Source organism: Chelonoidis abingdonii, chromosome 26, assembly GCF_003597395.2.
Source record: "Chelonoidis abingdonii isolate Lonesome George chromosome 26, CheloAbing_2.0, whole genome shotgun sequence".
NCBI classification, from domain to species: Eukaryota; Metazoa; Chordata; order Testudines; family Testudinidae; genus Chelonoidis; species Chelonoidis abingdonii.
This window is the reverse complement of record NC_133794.1, coordinates 8267726-8290259: the sequence shown is the minus strand read 5'-3', so window position 1 is coordinate 8290259 and position 22534 is coordinate 8267726. Positions and strand designations below refer to the sequence as shown.

Genomic DNA, 22534 nt, shown 5'->3' with positions numbered 1-22534 from the left:
GGCCTTAAAGGGGAGGGGCCGAGGGCGGGGCCGCGGCCTTAAGGCGGGGCTGGGAGAGCAGCTGTCCGCGACAGTAAACAAGCAATGTCCCGTAGGGTAGAAGGCGCGCGCCCCGTGTGCGCGGGTAGGGGGCAGCGGGCGTGCAGGCCATGTGCGAGTGTGCGAGTGTCCATGGGTAATGCCTTGAGCCCAGGGTGTGCACGGTGGCTAGTGCAAACGAATATGGGGGCATGGTTTAGGCAAATGACGTGGAACGAATGTGCACTCGGGTGCCAATGGATATGGGGCCGTGTGTGTGCGAATGCCTGCTGGGCACTGTGTAGCCATGTTGTGTGCACCACCCCAGGACATGTGTATGGTGCACTGTGACGTGCACGTGGAGTAGTGTGCCGCGTTTTGCAATGCACATGGTGTTACGTACTAACTCAGAAATATACCTGAAGGAACTATGTCGTGTACAAGAGATGGAGAGGAGCGATAGGGGCGCGCACCGACATGCAGTGCATGTAGGGAAGGCTGTAGTACAGCGTGGGCAATACATGGGGATGTATCGAATCATAATGGGGCAAATCTGCACATCCCATGTCCTTGGAGGGAGTCAATATCACCGTATGCAATACAGTGGAGGATCCACTGTGGTACAACCATTTACAATGCATTACAGACACAGTAATACTCTAAATTCCCCCCCCCAACACTGCATTGCAGACACAGTGATACTGGATCCCCCCGCCCTTGGCCAGAAGGGCTATTTTCAGACCCCAGCATGCAGCAAACCTGGCAGGGGAACATGCTAAATGCAGGCAAACTCAGCAATGTGAGCCTGAGGCTGGCTGGCTGGACATCCCAGACCATTCCATTGCTACCCCAGAGGCACCAGTGGAATCTCTGGCATTCCAATTAAAACACATTTCATTGCAAACTGCTGGGCTCTTTTTCCTCCCCTCCTGCTATATGGTGCGAATGCCTGGATCTATGGGTCCCTGGGGACTTGGTGTGCTGGGTTTACTCCACCAATTGTTGCATTCCAGAAAAAAAAATTCCTAAATTCTTGCTGGAGGCTGAGCCAATGATTAATTTGCTGAGTTCCTAAAGCATGTGTGTACGTGTATGCAGACACACAAAGATCTCAAAGCAACAGTAATACCCGTAAGGTGCTGAGATCCCCACATGTTGCAGGCTCAGGCCCATAAGCAGAAAATGATTGTAAAACCATAGGAACAAATGTATAGATGAGGATACAGGGCAAACCCATCTGCTGGTTGGGGACATTATAATGAATGTTTACAGGCCGGGAATAGATCGTTTGGGGTGAGTTTCTTTAAGTCATTCCCTATGGCTGACTTTGGCTTGGAGTCGGCTAGCTGATCGGCTCATACTCACGCCAGGACTTCATGCAGCTCTTCCAAAACTCATGGGCCTTCTGTTCAGGGGCCAAATAAGAGCTGAGCCCTTTGAAAGTCTAGCCTCCCGAATCTTCCTGAGATGAGACAAAAGAGAAGCCGAGGCTAGGAAATTACAAGGGAATATGGGGGCTGCAGTTAGCTAGTCCCAGACCTGTACAGCTCTTGGACCTTTTTCGCTCAAGGATCCTTAGGCTTCTAACTTGCACAGGAGTTAGGCACTTAAATATCTTTGAAGATCTGGACCATAGCTTCTTTTCTGGTTAGTGAATTGACTGTGGACCAATCCAAGTTGTTGTGAATAGTGGTTGGTCCTAAATCTATGCTGAAGAATTGCAACGACTTTTTTTCAGACTGTTGGTCATTCTTCAAACATCCAATAACGGGGAAGTCTGGTTTAGCACCTTAGCTACATAGTGTTATTGCTGCACCTTGATCGGGACCTCGATTCACAAAACTTCTGTCACTGAGGGAAGCATTCAGGCATATACTTGCTGACTGGAGTGGGGATGGATTTAAGCAGGCACTTAACTGCTTTCCTGGATGATGGAAAGTTTATAAACAGGTGAATGATGAATACCAAGCAACTGAACATTCACAACAGATTGTCAGACCAATCATCGTTCAGCTTAAAATGTGTGACATTTGGAAGATTAGGGCATGTTTGCACGGTACTTGGCTGTTGGCTGACTGTGAGCAGAGGGAAGGGGACAGTTTGCAGCAGTTCTGTTGTTATTTATTTCTTTGCAGTAATGCCCACGACATGCTAGGGACTGTCCGAACATTTAAGGCCAGTCCCCACCCAAGGAGCTCACCATCTAGATTGGAAAATCAGGGAAAGGGGAATAAAGTGACAATTTATTGGGTGCGCTTGCAAGGCCCAGCATGACAGCTTTGCCCAGTTTGTCTCTTTAGCTGTAACATTATAACTTTTGAACCACGGCATCCAATTGAGTCCAAAATTTAAGGGAATATTTTAAGCATCAATGGACAGAACCTTAATGATTCTCCCCTAAGAGGGGAGACAGGGAGGCCCTGCCATCTGTTTAGCAGAGCCACAACTTCAAGCACCTTGCACTTGTCTATAGATCACAATGAAGTGGGAAGTTGGGGGGTACATACCGAACCTATGACATGGTGAGGAGAATGGGGGACTCTGGCACACCGAGAGGGGAAAGAGGGGCACATGGAGCCCCTGTTATAGTGAGGAGAGCATGCGAGAACATGGGACCCTGGTATAGAGGAAGGAGGGAATGGCAGGACATACAGAAACCCTGACATTGGGGGCACTGAGAGATCCAGGGGGAATCTGCTATAGGGGAGAAATGGGGGACAACAGTGAGGACAAATTCAATGTCGGCTTTGTTCACTATTTCTGTGAACCCAAGGAAACAGTGGAATGACCCTATCATGCAGATCAGCACAAACTGGTCTGATGTTGGGCCATGCGTGGGCGGGACTTGACTTGTGGGTGGATCTTAGGAGCACATCACAAGCCTGATAGACCAGCCAATTGCTTGGTGTATGTTTCGCAAGGCTACCCGTAAGAACCAAAAAGGAATTCCAGGAAAGGTCAACCCACCCTGCAGGTTTTTAATCAGGGAGCAGAAAAAAGAATGATTGCAACAAAATCTCTCTGAGCAAGTTCCTCTTTCATCTGTCTCCAGGCTTTTGACTTACGGGGTGTCGCTATCAGCAGGAAACTCCTGCATGCTAGATGATGTGGATCTGTTGATAAGGAGCTGGGTGGTGCAGGCTAAATGAGCCTCTAGTATCCTGTTTAAATAATGTTGTTATAGGCCATTTCCAGTGGTCGCAAACAAGACCTGGATTTTGTCGGTGCATTTTTTGTCCTTTTTTGGTGTAAATTCCTAGGAACAGTAACGCACACAGCAGATCCGATTCCAGTGGCCAGATTCTGCTCTCTGTAAAGGGGATTTTCACCCAGGCATAAAAAGAGAGAGGCTAGATCTTCTCCGTCTCACTCAAGCTGGTGTAAACCAGAGGTAACTCTGTTGGCCTGGTTCTCCATTGCCCTTGGGTAACCATTTAAAGCCACTTCATACTGATCTAAAGGGGGGTGGATGAGGCTCAGTGCAGTTACCCCAGAGTGAAACGGGCGTAAGTGAAAGCAGAATCAGGCACAGCACCTTTATATACAAACCCACATCCATGGCCATGATTTGCTGTGATCCTGCTCCAAGTTAAGGAGCCATTAACCAGTCTAGTACGTGGATGGATCTATAAGGAAAAAGGAAGATGCTGCAGGAAGTTGAATGGAGAGACAGCAGGATGCAGCCCTGGGAGTTGGGAAATCCAGGTTCTGTTTCCAGCTCCACCACTAACTCATTGTGTGACCTTCAGCAAATCACTTCACCTCCCTCTGCCTCCTTTTGTAAAATGGAGATAACAATGGGCTCCTCTCCTGAACACAGCCCGTGGGGATCTTGGGATGAAAAGTGCTAAGTAGTAGTATTCCTGGGTAGGTGATGCTCTGAAACAGAATTGACCCAGTCCATTGTACAGCCCTCTGGTGTAAAGCCAATGTCTTGACCACTCATGGATCATTAAAGATCTTATGACAGATTTTTTTGTAAAAGTCAGGGCATTAGCCCTGGCCAAATCCTCCCTTGCTAATTACACTCTGACACCTTCAAATCTTTCCAAACTGGTCAGGCAAATCCCCTGGGGCTTCATTTTGCAGCCATGTGCTGCAACATCAGCCCCGCCCCCCCAAATCTATAATAAGAAAAGATTGTAAATGGTTTGGAAATAAGGTTTATTGTAGGATTTGGATGCCAATGAGATATATGACAGGAGTTGAACACTTTGAGCATAAATAAAGACCGTGTATGAGCTCTGGACAGCAGGATTTTCCCTGTCTCCTGACATCTCACTTTGGGCAAAAGTCTGAGATTTTGCAGCGCTTAGGAGATAAAATTGCTTTACATTTTATTCAATATATTACATTTTAACATATAAATAACTATAGAATAGGACCCAAAGCTGTTTTTCTGGGCATTGTTTAAACTGATGGTACAGATGAGACCAAACTGATCCCCAAGATCTGAACAGCCTTAAGCTTTGGAGACATTTTTGGATCTGGGTCAGAACTTTAGGGACTGGCTTCTTCTTTAGCTGAAACATCTCTGTGGTGCTGCATCCCGGGGAAGGAAGGAGGGAGAAGAATATGGCAGGGTATAATGGGAACTATTTTTCTGCCTTAAATATAGTGATGGCTACTAGGTGAGCATCACAAGAGAGGTGACAAGAGGAAGGTATTTCAGGCCCCCATTCAACAAGGCACTTAAAGCATGTGCCTGTCTTTAGGCATGTGAGTCCTCCTGTTCCCCTGGGGTTTAGGAGAGCCAGGAAATGTGCTTTTTCTTATCCTTATACTCCTGAGACGGAGAGAAAGGCTCCTCAGGGGCTCATTAGCACATGAAATCCATGATATTGCTGTACTCCAATCAGAGCTACTTAGGATACACAGAGACAGACATGTATTTCATTAATCTATGCCTACGAGCCACTGATTTCAATAAGGATTGGTCACAGCACTGTGCTAATGGGGCAGTTTTTGTCCCAGCTCCAGGAATGACTGAGCTGTGTGAGATACACGGGGGGGGGGGGGGGGGGCGTGTTTGGCTTCACTGACAACCTGCCAGGAGGCTGTGGGCCACAGCTGGGACTCAGTCCTGCTGTGCCCCATTGAAAGCGGTTGTAAAACTGCCCATGGACTGCAGTGGGAGCACGCTCAGGCCCTTAATTTGCCCATATCTGTTCAACAAGGGACCTGCCCCCGCGAGTCACTGAGCGCCCTCGGCTCCAGGCGAAATCAAGGGGAGCTGAGGGTGCTCAGAATATCTCCGGGCTGAGCCCTGGCTCTGTTAATCAAAAACAAACACACACAGCCACAATATTTTGCTCATGCTTGTATCTTCCTTGATAGCTGGGCAGCTGAAACCACCAGCAATAGAACCCCGCAGCTGTTCAGCGCTGTCCTCGCATTTGTGTGACAGCAGCAGGGCAGCTGTGGGCAGCATTAGGGGGTGGGGTGTCCCAGCTGTAGAGAGTTCCAGATGTGGATAAACCAGAGAGGGACCCCGATGAGAACGCTGCTTCCAAACAGCCCCCCAAAGCCGGGGCGAGTTCAGATGCGGCTCTAAAATGTGGCTTATGTTGCGTCCCTTACGGACCTGGAGTGTCCCTCTGGGCTCCTCTGTCTGTAACAGACAAGGGAGGGTCAGGTGGGCCCCTCCAGTGGCTGGAAGTCTGGGCTGCCTTTAGGGAGACCTGGGGTCTTATTCTGCCCTGCCTTGCACCTTGTGTTGTCATTTCCACCTGTGCAAAATGTGGGGGGAAAGACACCCCGTCAGAACAGCCACGTTGCATGGCCAGTGTGCACAGATGGAAAGGCCTCCACAGGAGACAAGGCCAGGGCCAGACGCAGCGGTTCAGACCCGTCTTTAGCAGGTTTGCTTGGAACACGATGATGTGACTCCCGTTCCCACGGAAGTGAATGCCCCCAAAGTACCTTTACAGCAGGGAGTATCTATGAGCTAACAGGGCGTCTGGGATCTGCAGCAGCGAGGTGGGGTGGGGATGCTAACCTGGACTTAACCCAGTACCATCCTTTGCAGAATACAAGAAACACACTGCACATTGCACCCGTCGGGGAATTCCTGGCTGCTGTCACCAGGGGAGCTGTGGGCGGGGAGCCCTGCTGGTGCCAAATTCACTGGGGAAGCTCAGGTCTGAACAGAGCCCAGATTCCTTCAGGCTGGGCTGTGTCAGTGATGGAGGAGGAGGCAGGAACTCACCTCTCCAGCCAAGGGTAGCAGTGAGATTAAGCTGGCCAGGGCTGGCTTGCCAGCTGGTGGGGATGGAGTAGCTGGACACGCTGGGGAAATGAGGCAGACCCACTGAAAGAGGGAGTGTTTCTTGCCCTTCTGCGCCTGCCTCTGGGGGCGGGAGAGGGTAGATCAAGACAACCCAGGAAATGTCAAGATAACACTAGACCCCAAATGGCTGCTTGCACCAAATTCCTGCCCGGTGTAAATAAATGAAAGTAAATCAGAAAGCCCCTGGGCCCACCTCCCGCACAGAGCCTCACCTGGCTCTGAATGACGACCAGTAAAAGTCGGTGCGCGTGAAGGCTAGAACTCCACCGCAGGAGGGAGAAATGACACCTGCAGCCCCACAGGTGTTCAGCCCCAGGGTAGGGTGGCAGGCTGTCCCCTGAGGTCTCTCCACTGGGATAGAGAGCAGCTTTAGTTCTCAATAGGATGCTAAATTAGTGCATCCCCCAGTGGCTTCAGCTGCAGCCCCTGAATGAGCACAGAGCGTTCATCACAGCCCAGTTCCAGTCACTGCGCTGCTGCTCGCCTCCTGGTGATTCCAGGGTGCATACTGTGTTATTTTACACGTGCCCACAGATAGACATGCGTGCATGCACACTCGCCCACATGCACATGCATGCACACTCGTCCATGTGCAAAAGGATCCCAAAGGCTAAACTGAGATTCTTGCTTTTTACATGGTCCTGATGTGGCGTCCAGAGTCAACGCCCCACTCTTGTGAGCAGGGTGGGGCACGGGCTGCTGCTCATGTTCCCGTCTGGCACGCGAGACAGGCTGGCGTCAGCTCACAGACCCAGCGGGTATTTTTATAAATGGGCTGGGAGAATTTTTTTTTAATTAAAAAAAAAAAAAACCTCCAAAAAAACAACTCTGAGGACACTGGAGAGCGACTGCGAAAGACATGCTGGGGCAACTGGCAGCTGCTCAGTGGGGCTTTTCTGCAGCAGGTTGGAATGGTCCCTGGGGAGTGGTGGCCAATTAAAATTCTCCTTCCACAACGGGGCTGGACTTCGAGGAAAACCGGTTTGTTTCAGAGTTGCGCAAAAAGGCCTGGCCCCCTCCCTGGCGCAGCATAAACTCGGTGACCTTGAACCTCTTTGGCTTCTTTGCTGCTTCAGAGGTTGAGTGAGTCAGAAACCCGATGGCAGCGCTCTCGGGCCTGCTCCCCGCAGTTAATCATCTTGTTTGGGTTTTTCTAGGGAACTGCTCAGCTTCTTTAGTGTCTTTTTAATCCTCAGGGCTGTGAGCCTAGCAGAGGGGCTCTGGTACCAGCATTCCTTCATGATCTTAGCCAGGGCGGACAAAATCTGGGTTGGGACGAGAGAGAGAGAAGGCCAATAAACACATGGACAAGGGGATCCAGTGGACAGAGTGTACTTAGATTTCCAGAAAGCCTTTGACAAGGTCCCTCATCAAAGGCTCTTAAGCAAAGTAAGCAAAGTAAGCTGTCATGGGGTAAGAGGGAAGGTCCCCTCATGGATCAGTAACTGGTTAAAAGATAGGAAACAAAGGGTAGGAATAAATAGACAGTTTTCACAGTACAGAGAGGCAAATAGTGGGGTTCCCAAGGATCTGTCCTGATACCAATAATATTCAACATATTCATAAATGATTTGGAAAAAGGGGTAAACAGTGAGGTGACAAAGTCTGCAGAGAATACAAAACTACTCAAGATAGTTAAGTCCTAAGCTGACCAGGAAAAGTTACAAAAGGATCTCACAAAACTGGGTGACTGGGCAACAAAATGGCAGATGAAATTCAGTGTTGATAAATGCAAAGTAATGCACATTGGAAAACATAATCCCAAACTATACATATAAAATGAAGGGGTCTAAATTAGCTGTGACCACTCAAGAAAGAAATCTTGGAGTCACTGGGGGCAGTTCTCTGAAAACATCCACTCAATGCGAAGCGACAGTCCAAAAAGTGAGCAGAATGTTAGGAACGGGATAGATAATAAGACAGAAAATATCACAAATCCACTATACAAATCCATGGGACACCCGCACCTTGAATACTGAGATCTTGTCACCCCATCTCAAAAAGGATCTATTAAAATTGGAAAAATATGGAAAGGGCAACAAAAATAATTAGGGGATGGAACAGCTTCCATATGAGGGGAGGTTAAAAACACTGGGACTGTTCAGCTTAGAAAAGAGATGACTAAGGGTGGGGGGACATGATAAAGGTCTAAAAGGCCATGACTAGTGTGGAGAAAGTGATTAGGGAAGGGTTATTTACTTCTTCACATAACACTAGACCCAGGAGTTACCAATGAAATTAATAGGCAGCAGGTTTAAAGCAAACAGAAGGAAATGCTTCTTCACGCAGCACACAGTCAACCTGTGGAACTCACTGCCAGAGGATGTGATGAAGGCCAAAAGTATAACTAGGTTCAAAAAAGAACTAGATCAGTTCATGGAGGATAGGTCCATCATTGACTATTAGCCAAGAGGGGCAGGGACACAGCAACATGCTGTGGGTGTCCCTAAACCTCTGACTGCCAGAAGCTGGGACTGAACGACAGAGGATGGATCACTTGATAATTGCCGTGTTCTGTTCATTCCCTCTGAAGCACCTGGCACCAGGCACCGTCAGAAGACAGGATCCTGGGCTAGATGGACCATTGGTCTGACCCAGTCTGGACAGTCTTATGATCTTATTTATGGATTTATGGATTTATACAGTGGTTGAGTTAAAAAAGAGTCACTCCACTGGAGTGGATCTGTGCCCTCTGCCACACTTACCAAGTCAGAGTACAGCCGGTTAGGGACACTGGGCGTCTGCTGGTCAATGCAAACCACCTTCTTCATATCCTCGAAGCTGGGGTCGCTTGGCACCATGTCAAAGAAAGGAGGCCTGTAGTCCTCCACTATCCCTGCCGGAGGAAGAGAAGGCAGCATGTGAGGAAAGCTGGCATGGTCATGCAGCATAAAATCAGCACTATGCACCAATGACTGTAGTTCATCAGGAGCCACAGGACAAACAGCAGGAGTGTGCACCACTCAGGCACGTGTGCGCGTGCGAGTGCACGTTTGCACCACTGCCCTCTGCTGGATGGACCCGGACCTGCTGAGTGCCTGTTTCTAAGGAGATGAACCTGTCCTAGCACTGTACTCGGGACATGAAGAACCCCTAGTAGCTCCGGTCTCAAACAACAGACTCACATCTATTACCTCACTGCCTGAGGCCCAGTCAAGACTGCGCTAGGTGCTGTACAGCGTATAGACAGCCGTGTCTCTGGAGGAGCGGAAGAACAGAGGTGAACTGCTCACACTGATGCCAATGGAAGTTTTGCCATTGATATCAGTGGGGCCAGGATTTCATCCCAGAGATCCTTTCCCCATGCTGTCTGTACTGATAGTGGCTGCAGAGTCTTACGGACCCTCCCCATGGTATGAATATGTATGAACATGGGTGGGCAAAACCAGTCAATGGGACACTAACACCGAGCATGCTATACATCCTGGATGGCACGAAACGTGACAGAGGTATGTAACGTGAGCAGGCATGACCAGATACGCAGCGCACCAGGATGTGTGACACGAATGTGTTCACACACCGGGCACAGTGCTAGCACGTTGTAGGAGCTGACCCACAAACTACACCCCCTCACTCCAGATTCACACTGGCGTAGCTCACATCAGGTTCAGTCTGTGCTGTTTGGGTTGCCAAATCAGACCCTGGGTGGAATCCTCCTTGGCTACCAGGTGCTTCCGGGGAAGATGCACCAAGCCTGTAGTGAACACCTCAGGGCTGCTCATAGGGAGGGAACTCCCCCAACCCTGGGTTTCCCTTTGGAACTGGTTGCAATTGCAGGAAACCAGGGACCAGTTCAGATCATAGAAGATTAGGGTTGGAAGGGATCTCAGAAGGTCATCTAGTACAAACCCCTGCTCAAAGCAGGACCAATCCCCAGACAGATTTTACCCCAATTCCCTAAATGGCCCCCTCAGGGATTGAACTCACAACCCTGGGTTTAGCAGGCCAATGCTCATCTGGGAACCTTGTCTTAGACCAGGTGTAGGCAACCTATGGCATGTGTGTGGAAGGCAGCACGCAAGTTGATTTTCAGTGGCACTCACACTGCCTGGGTCCTGGCCACCGGTCCAGGGGGCTCTGCATTTTAAAGTAATTTTAAATGAAGCTTCTTAAACATTGTAAAAACCTTAGTTACTTTACATACAATAGTTTACTTATATATTATAGACTTATAGAAAGAGACCTTCTAACGATGTTAAAATGTATGACCGGCACGTGAAGCCTTAAATTAGAGTGAATAAATCAAGACTCGGCACACCACTCCTGAAAGGTTGCCGACCTCGTCTTAGACGCAGCGCCAACCGCCACCTCGTGGTGAGCTGGAGGCCAGGCAGCTGTTCATCACAGACTGGCCAGCAGCTGGCCCTGGCTCATTCATATTTAGTGCCTCCATATGTCTTTGTGCCAGAGATTAATCCGTTTTGGCTGCCAAAGCCCTTCCAGGGTCCCATCAGCCCACTGCAGTGAGAAGTTCTTATCTGGCACCTCACAAGCCTCCATCAAAAAGGGATTGGAAGCCTCGGGGCAGAGGGTGTAACCCCCACCTCACCCTGCCCCGCGGGATGCAGTGAACAGTGAGGTGTTTCCCCGGCACTGAGTGCTGGGAGAGGCCTTTGGCCCCACAAAGGTAAAGGCAGCCAAGGCAAGGGCACTGTTGGGTTCGTTAAGTGAAGTGTTTAATCTGGGAGCTCCTGGGAGCTGTAAATGAGATTAGCCTGGCCAGACTGTGACTTGGGGGAGCTTCCACTTTGCCCCTAACTTCCCCCATTTAATGACTTTTCCTGCTGGTGAAAGATGCCAGCTGGACGCCAGGGAGACCGCAGGCCTCTGTGTGTGTCCACCTGGGTCAACCTTCCCCCCTGCTGTGTCCCTTAGCCCTGCCCTGGAGGGAAAGATGGGCTCTGTGGCACTCATTCCAGCCTGGGCCCGTCTGCTGAGGCTGCCACAATGAGTGTGTGTGTGGGGGGAGAGGCATTCCATTGCCAGGGAGGCCTGGCCACTGGGACATGGACTGAAGCCACCACACCAGGCTCACCATCCACAGCGCCCCAAGCTGCCAGAGGGCGAGAGGACTGTGCCTGGGGGGCGTCCTAGCTGCAAAAGCTAAGCCCTCCTCCCACATTCTGACACTGCTATTGCAGGAGGAGAATGGGGCAGGGGAGGTGAATTCCACCTCCCAAAGCCCTGGAGAAGGAGTCTGCATCTGGTCCATTTGTTCTTGGGTCATTGCTCCACTTCAGCTCCATTGCCCTCCCCACCATCCCCATCCCACAACAGCTGCTTCTGCCCAAGGCCCGCACTGACCAACCCCTGGCCATGGCAGGCTACGAGGGAAACACTCTGGGTTAACCAGCCCTTGCTCCGGAGGAGCTGGAAGTCCCCTGGATGTGGCCAGGTTCCAAGCAGTTCTCTGATGCTGCTTGTTTTCTAATCAGTGCTGAACAAACAAAGCGCTGATTGAGTCGAATGGGCCCTTTAATCAGGGAGCCCAGCGCTGACACTAGATTACAGTGTTTATAATTTACAGCTAATCTTTGGGCAAAAAACACCCAGAGCAGCCGAAAACCTTCACCGGAACAGCCCAGAGCAGCGTTGATTTCTGCACTGGGAGCCTCACTAACTCACAGGAGGACGCGGCTCTCACTCCAGCCTGCCGCTCGCTCAGCCTCTCTGCTGCGGCTGCAGCCACAGGCTGTGCCATGCTCCTAAACCGACCTATTTACCCAGTGCCTTCTGTTGCAACACTCAGGACACTGAGCCTGCCAACTTCCTATTAAAACAGGCAGTCTCAGCTTCAGCCCGGCCAGTCAGAGCTCCAGTTCTTTCTCTGCAGGTTAGGATGCATTATCTGTATTGAGGTTGTACAAGGAGCCCCAGTCCTGGCCCAGGAGACCAGTGTGCTGGGTGCTGTGCAAACAGAACAAGGAGGCTGTCTGTGCCCCAAAGAGTTCACAGTCTGGGTATAAGACAGTGAATATAGAAGGTTAGCAGAATAGATAGGACCCTTTCAGGTGTCTGCAGACATCAAGATATTCTGTGCATATATAAAGACCAGGGGCCCCAGGCAGTCTCCAGGTACTATAAAAGGACAGACAGATGTGTGCATATCCATAGAGAAGGGTCCTTGTATGACACCCACATTTGTGTGTCTGTGCATGCGGACAGAGAATTAGGAGCACAGCGTCTCACTGCCCAAAGCCCCCCAACTGCCCCTTACCATTAACAACCGTCCTCCTGGTGATTTCCCAGAGCACCAGACCATATGCCCAGATATCTGTCTGCTTATAGGATTCGAAGCAGTCGGTACGGATGTGTTCGTCCAGGACCTCGGGAGCCATGTAGCGTTTGGTGCCAACCCGAGGGTTGTTCCCAATGTCCAGGTAGTCGCTGCCCTGGGAATGCATGACCGCCAGCCCTGAAAGGAAGCAGCATCATGCAGGCTGAACTGGAGGACACAGGGGGCCTGGGTTTTCATTCCTCTCTCTATGAGGAAATCTGGGCCTGGCAAAGTTTTCTGCTTACAGCCCAGGGAAGTCCACCTTGGATCAGAACAGCCTGTGTGCCTCTGTCTCCCATGGCGATTGTTCTTTCTTTCCTTCCCTGGCTTATCCCACTCACCTCCCTTCTACTGATCAGTGGGGCTGCGAAGTGGGGGGCTATTTATTTTCACCTGGGGACTGACACCTCCTGAAACACTACCATTTTGTTCTGGGGAGGAAAAAGTACCCCGGAATTGACCCCACTAGGATTTGAACCTGTGACTCCAGGGAACTAAATATTTAAGCTCTGATGAGTAGACCATCCCTTCCACTGGCAGAGGAAACAGCCTTTGTTTTTATCATCCCCTAGAGATGCACCTGCCTTTTCAACACAAGGCGCACAGGTGAAAGGGAATCCAGACAGTGGTTAGGCATAGAGGAGGCAAAGGTCTGATATAGTCAGTTCCTCTGTTCCCCAAGCAAAATGACACACACAACTGGGTTACAGCCCTGGCTCTGGCCCTGTACATTGAGCCACCTTCCTTACCCAGGTCTGCGATGCAGCACTGCATGTTGTTCTTCACCAGGATGTTCCTGCTCTTCAGGTCCCGGTGAGCGATGGCTGGTTTCCCTTGGGTCCCGAAGATCTCCACGTGCAGGTGGACCAGGCCGCAGATGATGGAGCAGGCCAGCCTCAGGCAGGTCTGGGTGTCCAGCACCGTCCTCTGCAGGTAGTCGTAGAGTGAGCCGTTCTCATGGTAGTGAGTGATGAGCCAGAGCTGGGTGCTAGAGTTCCTTGACGTCATGTCAGAGGCGATGAAGCCTAGAGGGGGACAAAGCAGAAGGGGCCATGGAACAGGGGTGCACTAGCAGGCCAGGCGCCACATAAACACCCTTGTGGGCTGCTACTCACCCAGGATATTGTCATGCCTGAGCAGCACCGTGTTGTAGATCTCCGTCTCGCGGAACCACGACTGCTCGTCCCGGGAGGAGAAGATCTTCACGGCCACGTTCTCCCCGTTCCACACGCCGCGCCAGACCTCCCCGTAGCGTCCTTTCCCTGCCATGACACGGACACGGCGTCACGCTGCCTGCCGGTGCTGAGCGAGCCCAGGTGATGGGCTCACATGGGGCACCCCTGCCCCCACTGGACCACGTCGGGATAGAAGCCCAGGCCACTGCTGCCTAAGCGAGAGGCTTAGCAACCTCAGCCACCTCAGGATAAGTTTTATGTTCTTTGTGGATCAATGACTAGAGGCAATCTGGTCCCATGGCTGACCCACTGCACTGCACCCTCTGACGGCCGCTGGGCAACCCAGCAGCCTGAGGCCGTCAGAAAATAAATCTATTCACTACCAAATTGCCAGGACTTTTCTTTGTCTTAATCGGGTCTAGTCTGAGCAATTAGGGGCTAGGACAGGTGACTTCATGCCCAGGCCTGGCCTATAAAGTCATGGGGATAAGCTGGGTCCCCCAGGGCCAGGCCCAGTCTGTCGGGCTAGGGGTCAGGCCAGGTCCCCCGGGGCCGGGCCCGGTCTGTCGGGCTAGGGGTCAGGCCAGGTCCCCCGGGGCCGGGCCTGGTCTGTCGGGCTAGGGGTCAGGTCGAGTCCCCTGGGGCCAGGCATAGTCTGTACCATGAAGAGTTAAGCCAGAAGCCTCATGGCCAGAGCCCAGTCCATCAGATATCAGGGATTAGGGGTTAGGAAGAGCTTAGCTCCAGTCCAAGACCTGCTCATCCTTCCCCCTCCTATACTAAGCATCTCCAGAGGGCCATGGGCTAGCGGGTGGGTAACAAAGATGGCCTTAACCAGAGTCCGAAATTTCTCCCGAGGGTCAGGATTCATGGTCATCTCTAGCTGCTCCCGGGATGGAGTGTGGGACATGCCTGGCTCACTGGCTGAAGGAATCAGCTGATAGCTGAGCCAGGGGGCTCCTCCTTCACCCCGTGCAGATGTTTAAAGGCAGATGCAGTGGCTGGGTTTTCTTACCTACGCATTCCACCAGAGCAATCTGCCGAGCCACAGTTCTTTGAACAAGAAAGGGCAGCCCGGAGCCACTGCCCGTCGTGCAGTCCTCGTTCAGCAGGTCCTGAGGGACAGATCACTGGAAGTCAGTGACAGAGCTTGCAGCAAGGTAACCTTGCAAATGGCTTGTGGCACATTAACCCCTCAAGTAACATTAAATTCCCATCTCTTCGGTTACCATGGCAATCAGGAGCGGGGCGCTGGGAGGTAGGTGGGGTGCACAAGGGTGGTGAAGCTGCCTGGTGGTGATCTGGGGCTAGAGATGGGGCACATAGGCACAGTGATAGGGGGAAGATGGATGAGTTAATGCATGGATTTTGGGTGGGGATTGGTGCATCGCCGTAGATTGGCTGGGGGAAAAGGGCATGGAGACGGGGTGTGTGATCATAGGAAGGGGCAGAGAGTGGGCACGTGATGGTGGGGTTGTGGCATGAAGATTGTTCTGGGTGGAGACAAAGTAAAAGCTGCAAGGAGGGGTACCAGTGACCTGTGGAACAGAGATGGCTGTGTGGCACCTAGAGGTGAACTGGAGAGAGAATTATGGAGACCATAAAATCCATGCCACCCATATACCTTTCCTATTCAATGTTATCAGTGGTGCAAGTAGAAATCATTTCTTGCCAGTACTGCACTCATGAGAGGGAGACAAGTGGGGCACGTGACCCTCCATGTGACTCCTCCCTGCCCTGCCCCCAGCCCGGGACCCACACGCTCTCCCCGTCCCCTCCGACAACTCCCCTTTGTACATACAAACATCAACATGCTTAACTATTCACTTTCCCCCTAGATATGTAGTATTCCGTCTGCTTTATGGAATATAGGAGTTGGGTGAGGAGTCATTTCAGCCTATATATGACACATTAAAAACAAATTTTAAGCAGAACTGTATCCTAAACTGCTTTATGGCATTGTCAAACATTGCATTTTTCAATGGGGGGTTCAACTTCCTTTATAGGAACAGAACAGACTCCTGAAACTCTTACCAGCCCACAAAAGTGGTCCATAGTCATGTAAATAGTCCCATTGTTTTCAATGGGATTGATCAAATGATTAAGGGTTTACAGGATAAGGTTCCAAGTTCGTAAATTGTTCTGGATGAAACTGACAATGCCCGAGCTGTCAGATCAGAAGGAGCTTCATTCGAATAAAGGCGGGCAGATGTGTGAAAAGTCTTAGCTCCTTTGCTAAGATGAGGAACGTATTTTCAACAAAGTTCTCGGCAGATTCCTGAGGCAGCTGGTTTAAGGCCATCAGTGTCTGGCCTTATAATCTTCACTTATCGTTCTCTCACCCACAAAGCTGGAAAATGAGGCATTTGTTTTCTTTGTTTTGCTGCTCCAGTTCCAGTTAACAAAATGCATGTTAGACTAGTTTGGCTGCAAAGAATGAATACTCTCCCTATCTGCGTTCTGCTCCTTTAAAGAGCAGGACGCAGCCACTGCCCCTGGAGAAGTGGGTTAGCCCCAAGGCTTTCCAGTACCCCATACTGGTACTGCAGACTGGAGGGTACCGCTTTACTTGCACTGCTGAATGTTATATCCGCTTAGTTAGGGAGAGAGCCCTTCACTGTGACACAGCAATGGGCTCTGGCCACAAAGTTCAGCTTTGGATCCAACCTCTCCAGAACTCTGGGGCCTTCAGACCCGGGGGGGTTTGCAGGGTGGGAGCCTGTGGCCATCGCCATTTCTGGTCCGTAGCGGGCAGGCTGTTCAGGACCACTCACCTCTAAGGTGCTGTCTCCAACCATGGAGGCTTTCAGTATGAAGTCTGTGTCCCCCAAGTCATCATGTCTGATGAGAAGCCGCTTCCTGCGGTGCTGAGCCAGCTTCCAGAAGGAGAGTGTGATGAGCGTGACGAGCACGAGGAGGGCCAGCAAGGGGACGAGGATCATCAGCAGAAGGTTCTTCAGAGAGGCGGGTTCTTCGGGCTGCTCCTGGCCTGAGGGGAAGAAAAGGACGAGCTGTGGTGGAGTCCAGAGGCAAATGCAGTATGCGTGGAGTCAGAGCAGGGATCAGGCCTGGATGGAATAGACTGTGCGGTCTGCAGCTTGGTTTCTGTGCTCCTGTGCTGGGACAGGGAGGGGGCTTCAGGCCACCTTTCTCTTTCTCATATTCTAGAGCCATGTAGGGCCCTGGTGTAAGTTAGAGCAGCCTCGGGGCTGCTAGGAGCCACCCTTTCTGTGGGTGTGAAAGGGCCAGTCCGACTCCCCAGCAGCCCTGAGCAAATCAGGGGCAGCAAGCAGAGAGCTGGAGAGCTGACAGCAAATATCACCCCAGTTCCTGCTGACAGCTCTCCTCCTACTGAAGGAGGTGGACAGAGTCTGCTGGGATCCAGTGAGCATGGATGCAGCAGCCCAGGGCCTGAGCTCGGGGCTGGGAGGCACCTGAGCTGAGGGGACAAGGGCAGAGGGGAACCAGGGCAGCCTCAGAGTGATTTCCGGGGAAATTCCTGTCTCCCCAAAGGCTGTTGGAGGGTTCCCCAAGGCAGGGAGTGGGAGCCTGGGACAAACTACCAGACAGGAGAGCTCCCTCCACCCAGCCACGCCAGGGACCGAGGACACGGCTAGGCCGTACCCTTCAGGAAGACACTGATGTTCTCATTACACATGTTGGAGCTGCAGCAGTTCATGGCATATTCTTCCATGGCCGGAATCTGGCAGTGCTCCAGGATATGGTTACTCAGGCAGCCCTTGGCCTGGATGGCCTTCCCATTCTCCAGGGTTTTGCTCACAAAACACACCTTCCCCAAGCAGGTGGCATTGTGACAGGGCTGCATCTGCGCATCACAGGCGCACATCAGGTTCTCTGCAGGACACAAACGAGATAGCACTGTTCATGGACGGGCCGAGCCAGGGTGGGCACACAGGACTCTCCCCACATTCCAGCTGGGGTGTGTTACATCCGGCACTCCCTGAATGTCATGGGAGGACTCTAACTGGGCTGGGAGACAGGTCATTAATAAATACTGGAGGACACAAACCAGCTTCTTGTAACAGCAAGTCTCACATAGGTGAGGGTCAGCTAGTCGAGGCTGGGCCATGCGGGCCAGATTTTCTAGGTGCTGATCACCAGAAAATCTGCCCCTGAGATCTTCTGAAAATCCAGGCTTAGACTGGCAGATAAATAGCTAAATAAATAGCTAGACAAATGTGATGGATAGATGAGAAAGAATTTGGGGACAGGCTCAAACCAGGATATTTGTCTCTAGGGCTTTAACTTCAGGAAGGTCAGTGTTTTTTGATCCAGCTGTTTTTGTTCATCCCATCGCAATTTCACATGTGGATTTGGACTCTGAGCGCCACTCAGGGGCATTTGGATCTGGAATTTAGTCTTGGTCCTGTCTCTAAACCTGGGCCCTAAAGTTATGTCTGGAACCCAGAACCTAGGCTGGGGACAATCATCATCATCATGGCATTCCCCAGAGCAGGGGCAAAGTCGAGACCTGAACCTGAATTCGCCTTTTTGGGGTGTTTGGCCCATCAGAGTCAGGCTGGAGCTGTGAGCTCTGACCCCAAGCAAGGTTTCTGGTTTGAAGCCCCAGAGCCCTACGTATGCTGTGGTTGGGATTTGGCCTGTATCACAACTTGGGTTCATCTCTAATGCAAACCCGCCAGTGTCTCCCTCTGCACAGAGCTCTCCCATGGCACTGGCTCTAACAGCGAGGCCTCAAATAGTGCCTTCTTGCTTCAGCACTGGGTAGCTGTGAACAGGGTGAAGAGACAACCCTGGGCTGGGGCTGACCAGTGACGGAGATGAGCAGACTGGGGTAACTGGAGGACACTGAGAGATGTCCAGTTAATAGCCCAAGACAGCATTCTCCATGACTAAGAGGATCCCACCCCAGGGAAAAGCCCTAGGTATTTAAGAATACTCCCTGCATCCCATCTCTCAGTTTCATGTCACCGAGCTCAAAGCATGTTATGAACCATAGTAAACTAACACTGGGAGGGAGGTCAGCAGTGGGAGGGATAGCTCAGTGGTTTGAGCATTGGCCTGCTAAACCCAGGGTTGTGAGTTCAATCATTGAGGGGGCCAGTTAGGGAATCTGGGGTAAAAATCTGTCTGGGGATTAGCCATGCTTTGAGCAGGGGGTTGGACTAGATGACCTCCTGAGGTCCCTTTCAACCCTGAGATTCTATGACACATGAGAAGAAACAACTCACTCAAGATCACGTGGCTAGTCATGGGTACAGCTGGAATAGAACCCAGGAATCCTGACTCCCAGCTCCTTCTTCTGACCTCTCCAGGCAGACACACAGGGAACAAATAAGTTGCCTGGGATGGTGACTTATTTTGAGAGGCGAGTATATAACTAAATCTCCAAATGTCCCACCATTTATTTCAGTTACCTGCATGCTACATAAAGAAACAACCATGCTCTGGGAACACTGCACTGTTCTTAGTCACTCTGGCTATTCTGCTACATACCGGCTGGAAAGCTCCTTGGAACAGTCAGAACAAGCAGAAGAAAGCTCCCAGTGGCTCCTTGCAGCATTTTCTCTGGAGAAAACAGAATTAATTAATGGCACAGTCTCACAATTCGGCAGCCTCTTTCACCTGGAGGATCTGAAAGCTCTTTGCAAATGCAAATGATATTATTATTGTGCAACTTCATTACATACAGGGGGTTACTTCATGCATCCCTGAAATGCAGCCACGTCTGGGCTGGAATGGATCAGCTGCTCCACAGTCGCTCGGCAAAGCTACACAATGACTTTGGAGAGGAAATAAAGGATTCTGTAGTCAACTGAAATTGCCAGGGTGGAGGGGGCAGGATGTAGGTAGGTAGGACGGAATTATCCAGAGTGGAACTTGGCCTGGATATCACAGTTACCACCTCTTCCTGAGAGCGATTACAGGAGATCTTTACGACACATAACTGCATGAAAATGCATTCAGCTAAACTCAGCCTCCAGAAGATCAGTCTGCATTGGTAATGCGTGTAAATAAACTCAGTGCAAACTCTGCAATGATTGACAACAGTCCATTTGTATACAGAAGGGTAGCAGACAGGTATAGGGTGGTATACCTTTAAATGGTTTGTGAACCTGCTAGTGGCGCTTACTGTGTTTGGGGCTGGAGAAGCCACCAGAAACCAGCCAGGGCAGCAGGGTGGTTGTAGCTAGGTCTGGCATGTGTGTAGTAAGCATGGTTCCTTACCTGTGACCCAGCTGTGTCCCTGCGGTGGCTTCATGCTCTGTTGTCGTGTGAAGAGCAATAGATACATCAGCCTCTTTTCATTGTAGCAACTTGTGTTGCTGCACTTCCTTGCATCCCAGGGAAAGCTACGTCAAAGCATTTTACAGGCTGCGCAGCCTCACCACCACTGAAATGCAGCCATCTCTGGCGTGGAGCACAGCACCCAACTTGCACCAACCAAGCTACAGTTTTAAAACAGGGAACCAACGAGTTCCACACGATCTGATCACTAACACAGCAGGGGCAGAGTAGGCGGCAGGAACTAATGGGGGACCTAGGAAGTTCAAAGGGGAGCCAGGGAGTAACAGACGTAATGGGATGCAGCAGGGCAAAGCAGGGCAGTGCAGCTAGCGGGATTTAACTAGGTCTAAGCAATAGAACATGCAGGATCAAAGAGCAATGGCTCAGAAAGGCCTGATGAAGATGGACTCACCTTCCCCTCCACCACACCTCTCCTCTGTGCATCAAAATCTGAGCTTCTAAGGCCAGAAGGGACCCCCAGACCACCTAGGCTGACTTCCTGCATATCGGGCCACGAAACCCCGCCCAGTTACCTCTGTCCTGAGGCCAGTAATCTGTACTAGACTAAAGGAGATCACAGGCAGAAAAATATGGGGGCTCGTGGCAATGGCAGGGAATTGATTTGGTGGGAGATACAGCTCCGTGGGCCTGCTCCGAAGTATCCTTCAGGCCAGCTGTGCATTGCAGAGACTTGCGGACTGGGTCCTCCAGTGGGCTTTGGTATCAGGCTTATCAGTGATACAAATACACTCCTAGCAGGCAGCCAAAAGTTTCCCAGCTGCTCCTATGGAGAGGGAGGGTTTTTTGTTTTTTAAATTCTTCCTTGTAAAAAGGGAATTCTTGCCAAACTAAACATGATGAAGACTTGACCTCACCCCTGTCCCCAAGCGTCCCTCCCCGCTGTGCAGCCGTCTCCTTCGGTTCTGGACCCCTTTCTAAATAGACGAGCCCCTGGGTCCTGGGAGCCCAGGGTTCTCCACCCACCTCCGTCTGTGATTTCTACGTAAACAGGCTGATGGCTCCGTTTCCTGCAATTCAGGGAGCCCTGCCCACTGCCCGCCGCTGAAGCCAGAACAGGAATCAAGATTGTTTAGATTCTGGCCTTGATGGGAAAAGGGGAGTCACGCAAACACACACAGCTCCCAGCCGCACAAACAGATCTCTGGCCCAGACAGCAGCTCTGTGGCTCCAGCCATAGGGCAGCCTCGCAGGGACCTTTCCTCCCCGAAATAACTCGCTTTGTTGTTCTCCCAGAGGGGAAACAGACACTCAGCTCCAGTGGGATTTGGGGCTGGAAGTGGGAGCTGCCTCTGGCCAGGGAATCTGCAGCTTTTGTGGATAAAGCACCAGCAGGCAAACAGCCCTTTCAAGGGTGAGCAAAGGGGCTTGATGCATCTGCAGGCTGAACCCATGTTGGGCAATGGGGTTCTCTGAGGCCCGTCCCCCAAACACTGGCACAGATAGGGCAACGTTCCTGGGGGGAGGGATAGGTGATCCCCAGCAGCTGCGCCCTGAACCAGGGACAGTCACATGGGCTGCACCCCAATCTCACGTGCCCCACAGTCAGTGCAGACACCGGGGCACTGATCCAGCCCTGGCGTAAGCAAAACACACTCCTGGTTAAATCAAAGCGCTAGCTCGCTCCAGGGTGGCACCTGACCCTTCATCTCACAGGCTGGGTCCGCCCGGCTGCAAGCAGGAACCTGGAATAGGAATTGCAATCTCCATGGTGCCCAAGTTTGGATGGCTGCTGTCCTGGCAATCTAGGCCCCATCCAGAGTCTGGAGACAAAGGAAGCTCCCGGAAAATGGGCTTTGGGCCCAGTGGCACCTCCAAAGAGCTGGGCCCAGTTCTGTTTAGCTCCCATGATCCATTTCCTTTCTTTCCTTCTTCCTGATCTCATAGACTTGAAGGCAAGAAGGGACCATCATGATCATCTAGTCTGACCTCCTGCACATTGCAGGCTACAGAATCTTGCCCACTCACTCTTGCAACCTCTGGCTGCATTAGCCAGTCCTGAAACCATGACTGAAAGACTCCAAGTTACAGCGAGCGCACCACTTACTCTAGTTCAAACCCTGAAGTGCCCGGTGCTGCAGAGGAAGGTATAAAACCCCCAGGGTCTCTGCCACTCTGACCTGGGGGAAATTCCCTCCCAACCCAGCGATCAGTTAGACCCTGGGCATGTGGGCTAGAGCCAGACCCCGGGAAAGAATTCTCGGTAGAACTTAGAGCCCTCCATATCTAGAGTCCAATCTCCAGCTGGTGGAGGCGTTTGCTATTGGCAGACGCGGATGAGCCATACGCTATTGATCTCCTTCCTTCCTGCTCGCCCCTACTCTCTTTCTTCCTCTCTTCTCGCCTCTCCCGTGTTCTCTGATCCCTTCCCCCATCTCTATCCTCCCTTTCGTCCTATTTCCCTCTCTCCCTCACACGCTAACACAGATGGCTCTTTAAGCCCCACAACTTGGATGTTGTAACATTGCTCCAGAGACCCAAAGCATC

General features: G+C 51.4%; 1 protein-coding gene across 1 annotated transcript; it reads right to left on the bottom strand.

The window, feature by feature from the left end:
• Positions 1-4175: 4175 nt before the first annotated feature.
• ACVRL1 (activin A receptor like type 1) lies at positions 4176-22369 on the bottom strand. Its single transcript, XM_032785641.2, has 10 exons — positions 19970-22369; positions 19238-19309; positions 17384-17614; positions 16534-16748; positions 14775-14874; positions 13700-13846; positions 13334-13609; positions 12525-12722; positions 9013-9143; positions 4176-7572 (listed from the first exon to the last, which is right to left on the bottom strand). Exons 1-10 carry the CDS (start codon positions 20034-20036, stop codon positions 7438-7440), a joined length of 1572 nt encoding a protein of 523 aa, XP_032641532.1. The 5' UTR covers positions 20037-22369; the 3' UTR covers positions 4176-7437.
• Positions 22370-22534: the final 165 nt, after the last annotated feature.

Coding starts and splice junctions, on each gene's coding strand:
- ACVRL1 (XM_032785641.2), bottom strand. CDS start 20,036: ATGTATCTATTGCTCTTCACACGACAACAGAGCATGAAGCCACCGCAG. Junction 14,875..16,533: donor TTGGAGACAGCACCTTAGAG/GTGAGTGGTCCT, acceptor TCTGTCCCTCAG/GACCTGCTGAACGAGGACTG. Junction 12,723..13,333: donor GTGCTGCATCGCAGACCTGG/GTAAGGAAGGTG, acceptor GCTTCCTTTCAG/GGCTGGCGGTCATGCATTCC.